The 7,104-nt window shown below is 35.9% G+C and overlaps 1 protein-coding gene across 1 annotated transcript; it reads right to left on the reverse strand.

Annotated features, from left to right (window-relative positions):
* Nucleotides 1-587: 587 nt before the first annotated feature.
* Nucleotides 588-3,058, reverse strand: LOC113737094 (MDIS1-interacting receptor like kinase 2-like). Its single transcript, XM_072084004.1, has 3 exons — nt 1,379-3,058; nt 1,005-1,278; nt 588-860 (listed from the first exon to the last, which is right to left on the reverse strand). Exons 1-3 carry the CDS (start codon nt 2,988-2,990, stop codon nt 842-844), a joined length of 1,905 nt encoding a protein of 634 aa, XP_071940105.1. The 5' UTR covers nt 2,991-3,058; the 3' UTR covers nt 588-841.
* Nucleotides 3,059-7,104: the final 4,046 nt, after the last annotated feature.

Consider the following 7,104-nt stretch of genomic DNA (forward strand, 5'->3'; position numbering starts at 1 on the left):
TGTTTGTGAGCACAGTAACATTTCCAATTCAATGAATGTACTAAAAACAAAGGTGTGAATTTATAAACTAATTGAAGAGCACTGGGCATTTGCAGTCTGGAAACTTTAAGGAAAGCAGCTCTTCCAAAAGCAGTTTGGCTAGAGGACTCTGATCTCGCTCCTCATCTTGTGGATTGGTTGAAATGATAAATTGGGCTTCTTCACGTGATTTTGATCTCATTGTAGTATTGGCGTATTTAATTTATCGTGCTACCCAAAACCATACTCTTTCTAACCTTAAATTGACTATTTTTTTAAAAACAAATTTTTCAAATACAATGTTATAATAATACACAATAACTCAAAAAACGTTTCATCCATACAATATATCAAATATTTCAAAAAATTTTTACTATAAAATTTTTTTGAAATACACTGTTACAGTAAAATTTTTCAAAAACACCTCCAAAAACAGCTAATCCAAACAGAGCAGTCTTTTTGTCAATAACTGCACTCAAAAACTACTAGACAAACTAAAGGAGTTTACTTGGAAAAAAAAGTCCAAGTTATGGACTAGTTAAAATATGAACTTTGATTTACAAGGAGATAATAAAAGCAGATCAAAGACCCTTAAGACTGAAGACAATGTCATAGAATTATTACTTTCAAGGATTATAATATTACGATACATTTCCAAAACCTTGCTTTGCCCCCTATACTAGTTCTAGTTTCAATTCCATAAACTCTATTAGCTATTCAAATTTTATTTTCACATAGAATACATGCTCTGCATCATATCATCTTCTGCTGATGCCTGATTGTGCTATGTAGGGGGAAAAAAGTGAGGCACTGCATTCTGCATTTAATAGGAGGCAAGAAACCTGCAAAAACTCGAAAACATCATCCAAGTTCCACATATGTGATGCATCTATTAATTTAACAAGAAAAGAAATGATAAAGAGACTCATATCGCCCCGGTTAATCACAAAGAAGTTATTTAGATGGTTCACTGAGTTGATATCAACCTGGAAATAAAGAGCATTGTTGGCCTACATTGAGGATCAGCGTGTAGACATTCTCTTGCAAGTTTGAAAATGGATATCAGGATCTTTTGAGTTTCTTGATTGGGATATCGAAGTCTTCGGTCGACCAAGTCTTTCAGTTCTACATCTTCATGATTTGAAGACATCAGATTAGCAGTCAAGTCTCCAGGATGCTTTCCTTTGATTATTTCCATTGTCAGGACCCCAAAACTATAAACATCACACTTTTCGTTAACTTTCATTGTATAGGCAAATTCTGCAAGATAAAGTTGGAAAACCATAATATGTGATCATACTTGAATTTATTAGTTAACAAATTAATTAACGGAAAAGAAAACACAAACATTTATAATTACCTGGTGCAATGTATCCATAGGTGCCTGCCAAAGAACTCCAATTAGACGAGTCTTTTTTCAGAAACTTGGAAGTGCCAAAATCTGAAACGTGAGGCTCGTAATCTGGATCAAGCAAAATGTTATTGCTTGATATGTCCCGATGTACAACTGCTGGTGAACAATCATGGTGCATGTAAGATAAAGCATGAGCGACACCTTTGATGATTTTCAGCCTCTTTTGCCAGTCGAGTTCCTTGGCTTCTTCTTCCATGCTCAATATTTTGGCCAAGCTTCCTCTTTCAAGGTACTCATAAACCAAAATTGAATGCCGAGCATTTGAGCAGAAGCCAAAGAGTTTCACAATATTTCGATGCTTGATTTCTGTCAAAGCCCTGATCTCATTCAAGAAGCTTTTATCCTTTGCCACATTAGGCATGTTCTGAAGTCTCTTCACAGCTACTACATCACCTATTGAAAGCTGTGCTTTGTAAACACTTCCATAACTTCCCTTCCCAATGCAAAATATTTCACTGAACTCTTCTGTAGACCTCACGATTTTGTTATACAATGCGTTGCCATCATAAGCACAGATGGCAAATAAATCACCCTTTTTCACCTCCATATCTTCTGCTCTTGAATTTGTTTTTCTTTGATCATGCAATCTAAAAGCTCCAAAGAATGCACCAAGAAGTATGAATGATCCCAGAAGAGGTAATACAATTTTGAGAGCAAGTTCCTTCCTTTTATACTTGACATGCTTTTTAATCGGCGGGGAACTTTCACAGGCTCGGAACCCTGTAATATTGCCACACAAACCTTTGTTTCCCTTTACTTCTTCTAAGGTTAGATATCCAAAGGCTCTACCACTTGGAATTGGACCCTCCAAATTATTAAAAGAAAGATTAATGTGCAATAAACCAGGCAATTCTGCCAAAGCCTTTGGTATCAAGCCAGAGAGGTTATTTTGGGAGAGATCCAATGTCCCCAAACTCTGCAAACTTTGAAACTCAGATGGTATCTCTCCTGTGAAGAAATTTTGACTCAAATCCAGTTCAGAAAGTTGGGTTAACTCCCCAATCTGGAGTGGAATCCTTTGACTTAAAATATTGTTGCTCAAGTTCATGTGAAACAAGTGTTTCATACCACCCAAATTTTCAGGTAGAGTTCCACTCAAGGAGTTTGTGGACAGGTCTAGAAATTCCAATGACACTCCCATTACCTGAGGAATATTACCAGTAAGTTGGTTGTCATGTAAATCCAGTTTAAGCATAGAAGCTAACTCTCCAACTGCCCTTGGTATCTTCCCTGATAAAGAATTCAAAGAAAGATTAAGTGTATGTAGTTGAGTCAAATTTCCAATTTCTGGAGGTATACCACCTGTGATGTTGTTCTCTGCAACCAGCAGGGTTTTCAAAGGTTTACATTTACCCCAGTTGCTAGAGAGTTCTCCGTAGAATTCGTTGTTGCTGAGATCTATGAAATCCAGGAATGGATAGATTCCGAACATCTCTGACAAGTTTCCTCGGAAACGGTTACCCTCAAAACGGGCTCTAATTAAGCTTGAGCAGTTTTTCAGACTTCTAGGGATTGGACCAGTAAGCATGTTCTCAGATACCGTAATGTTTTGGAGCATTCCACTTTGACATGGTAGTTCTGGTAATGGACCAAAGAACTTATTATGATCCAATTCCAAAGCAACCAACTTATTCAAGTTTCCAAGCTCTTGTGGAATGGTACCAGAAAATTGGTTATCTCGAAGAAACAACATTCTTAAATTACTCAAGTTTCCAATTGAAGCAGGAATGGAACCATTAAGTTGGTTCTGATTCATGGCCACACTGGTAAGGAATTTCAGATTACCCAATTCCTTTGGAACTGAACCTGAAAGTTGATTGTCAAAGAGAAGCAATTCAATCAAATTGGTCAAATTGCCCAGTGACTTTGGGATTGCACCAATAAGATTATTGTGATTCAAGTAAAGAAATCGAAGCGAAAACAAATTCCCAATTGCACTGGGAATGGGACCAGAGAGGTGATTTTGAAAAAGTCTCAACTCCGCTAGCCTGTTGAGGTCACCAAAACTGGCTGGAATTGAACCTGTTAAATAGTTGTTATCCAAATAAAGTTCCACGAGATAATGCAGCTCCCCTATTCCTGATGGAATTGGACCTGAGAGCTGATTACTTGCAAGAGCCAAATGAGTCAAGTTTCTCAAGTTGCAAATTTCAGGTGGGATTTCTTGTGACAATTCATTTACCCAGAAATCAAGATAAATGAGCTTCGACAGGCTACCTATTTGTTTAGGTATGCTGCCGAAGATCTGATTCAGGCTGAGATCAAGATATTCAAGATTTGGGAGGGATGAAAATGGGAAATCATGGAGGCTACCTTTAATATTCCAATTTGAGAGGTTCAACCTGTTGACGCTTCCATTAATGCAGGAAATACCAGCCCAAGTGCATGGAAGGCTAGAAGAATTCTTGGCGTTGATGGATTGAAGGTTCCATGAGGTTAGGTTGCTATTGATCTGGCTCTGAAAACTGGCTTTCCATTTCAAAAGAGCAACAGCCTCTTCAGCAGAAGCTGAAGCTCCACATTTGGGTTGAATTGATGGGAAAAGTAGGAGAACCAAAAAGAATATGGCGATTATTTTGAAAGAACCCATGAGGACATTCAAACTAACTCAAGTTGGCTATCCTTGTTACTTTGTACCACAAATGAAGCCAGTACTTATCCTAATTGTACATGGAAGACTTCAGAGGTCTTTTTTTCATTTAATTTTGAGATTGAAACACAACATGTCAATTGCAATGGGCGAGGAAATGTAATGAAATCTTTCTGTGAGATTACATATCCTTTTACCACTAATTCAATAAAAGTGGGACCTAGCCATTCAAAATGTCGGATAAAGAAGAAATCCAAACACCCAGTGATATTTCAAATTAACGGACAAAAGAAGATTCATTTACATCAAAGTTATTATTATTCAGGAGAATCAATCTATGAGTGGAACATAGATGGATTAACCAAACATCAAATTTTGCAAATTATTCAAAATATAAGTATGGCAATAAGTGCTTTCAAAGTAAAAGATCATGGGGATAGAGAACGTGCTCAATTATTAATTTATATATTCTCAAAAATATTGAAAAATTGGTGGGATAATTATCTAAACCAAGACAAAAGAAATTATATTTTAACTGCTACCAAACAAGTGACAATTGATTCTGCAAGTAGTAGAACTACCAAAGTAACTGGACAAGAAGTAGTTATGACTATTAGTGAACCAGGCTTTGTTGCAACTCTAATTTATGCAATTTATAAACATTTTATAGGAGATCCTAATAAATTACAAGAAAAAAGTTTAGAAATATTAATTAAATTAACTTGCCCAAAATTGCAAGATTTTCGATAGTACAAGGGTATGTTTTAAAACAAATTATTCTTAAGAATAGATTGTAATCATTCTTATTGGAAAGAAAGATTTTTAGCAGGACAATTTTGATAGCAATGTGGCACAGATTTTCCTACAAGTAGGGATCAATCTTTACCAGCTTTCTCATCCTTCACAAAACCAGTTTTCAGTGCATAATTTTTTCTTGAGCAAAAATGGGTTCCAAGAAACTTCTTTTCTTTTGCATCTCCTTGGCTATAGTTCTAACAATGACCTCACAGGTGGCTGTGACGGGTATTTTACATACGTACAAGTTAAAAAACCGAATTACACCCGTTCACTGCAAGTATACAGGTCAACTAGTAGTTTAGGGTATATATCGGGTCGATCCCACAGGGAAGAGTGAACAATTACCGGTATTACTAAAGCTTCTCTATTATTTAGACTATCAATGAATTATAAGAAATTTAACCTACTGAAATTATACAAAATAACAAATAAAAGCTCCTTAGGTTGTGGTATCCCTAACTACTCATGCAAGTGCTACATTTGGATCATTGAATACTACATTTAGGCTAATTATGGTGTAATTTCCTTATGCATTTGAATCCTACTTTCGTAGTGAATCAATTATACTCATAACTAATCCATACCTATTTTCATGGTTATGAAATTAGCTACAAGTTCATTTCTTCAATGAAATTACATGAAATGAATCACTAAAAACCACATAAGTGCACCTCTACTTTCGTGAGTGTACTCCCTATGTTTAGCACCTCTTGAACTAGTGTTAAATCTCAATTTTCATTGCAGAAACAACACCTTAGATAATCACAATCAATGGTACCAGATTAATCATGATTTAAGAAGCCAAAGTGCTAAATAACTTGCTCAAATCGTAGCAATCAAATAACCAAACAATTAACACTAACAATCATAGAAAGTTCAACCAAACCCAAGGTATAAACTTTAGAAACACATAATGAACACAAAATCCAGAACTTGTATATTAACTAAACTTGGAATCAAATACAAAAGATAAAGAGTTTGGAAGGAATACAACCCTTGTCACATGAGCTTTCTTCCTTGCCTTCTTCATCCTCCATCTTCATCCTAATCTAGATAATAAACAAGAATGGAAAAGCTACACTACTCTATACTAAGCTAAACTAACACTAGGAAGATGAAAGAGCTACATTTCTGCAGCTTCAAGCTTTCTCCCGTATGTCTCTCTTGCTCTCTTCTTGGATCCTCTCTCTTGCAATGAATTTGGCTATTTAATGATGAAAGGTGGTCAAGAAATGAAGCTTTACACTTTCTCCTTACAGCTGGTAATGTCTCTCACATGTCTAGCATCACATGTGAGTTGGTGGAGGTGAAATTGAGTTTTACGCGTATAAAGTAGCCTTTTCTGACCAGTGATCCGAGCTGCTACAGTGCCTCGGATCCGTATGGATCTGAGCTCGGATCCACTAACCCAGAAACAGCCGAGGGTTCGGATGAATAGTGGATCCGAGTGTGGATCACTTGCTCTGTTTTTGGCCCAACTTCAACCGATCGTTTCTTGATGTTAGAGGCTGAACCAGCTCATGCCTAAAACACGAAAGTTGTAGCCTTTTGATTTATCTTTCCAATGCATCAAGAATCACCTCATTTGGATCTGTGTAGGCTGAAATATGACGGAAATACCCTTGCCTGCTCCATGCCTTGTTCCAGTTTCGACCAATAGCAATTGACTTTGTACTTCGGCTTTTTGACCTGGAAAACCTTCAAACTGGATTCGGATGTCTTCACCAAAGTTGTAGATCTATCTCTTATCTTCAAATGGGTTCAAGAATCATCCCAATCCGATCATTGTAGCTCAAGTTATAGCCGAAATACGAAAATGTGTCAAAACTGTCAAAATACACAAAATCCAAGTAAAAAGTGATAAAAACCTCATTTAATCACTTAAAAGCATTTTTCACCAATTATAACCAAAATGATTCATATTCTTCCAATAATATAACCAAAGTGACTAAAAATAATATAAAATGTCATACAATTATTACGTAAATTAGTCACTTATCAAATTCCCCCACACTTAAATCATTGCTTGTCCTCAAGCAATTCACACATAATCAAATGCAATGATTCAAGAGGTGAAATAATATATGCACTTTGTCCAATTTAATTCCTCAAGACTTGGAAAATAATCATTATACAATTATTCAATTTACACTAAATACTCATAATATCAAGTAAAGGAAAGATAATTATACCCTAAATTCAACAAGTTAAACTTAATCTCTTACCCTAATTTAATTTTACAAATAAGCAAATCACATAGTCAATTTATAGCTTTCCTCCTCCT

The sequence above is a fragment of the Coffea arabica genome, chromosome 3e (assembly GCF_036785885.1).
Source record: "Coffea arabica cultivar ET-39 chromosome 3e, Coffea Arabica ET-39 HiFi, whole genome shotgun sequence".
Taxonomy (NCBI): Eukaryota; Viridiplantae; Streptophyta; class Magnoliopsida; order Gentianales; family Rubiaceae; genus Coffea; species Coffea arabica.

What these genes read in the sequence shown, in the direction of transcription:
- LOC113737094 (XM_072084004.1), bottom strand. Translation starts at nt 2,990, where the DNA reads ATGCTCCAAAACATTACGGTATCTGAGAACATGCTTACTGGTCCAATC. An exon ending in CTATGGATACATTGCACCAG is followed by an intron (nt 1,279 to 1,378) that starts GTAATTATAAAT and finishes TTTATCTTGCAG; the next exon opens with AATTTGCCTATACAATGAAA.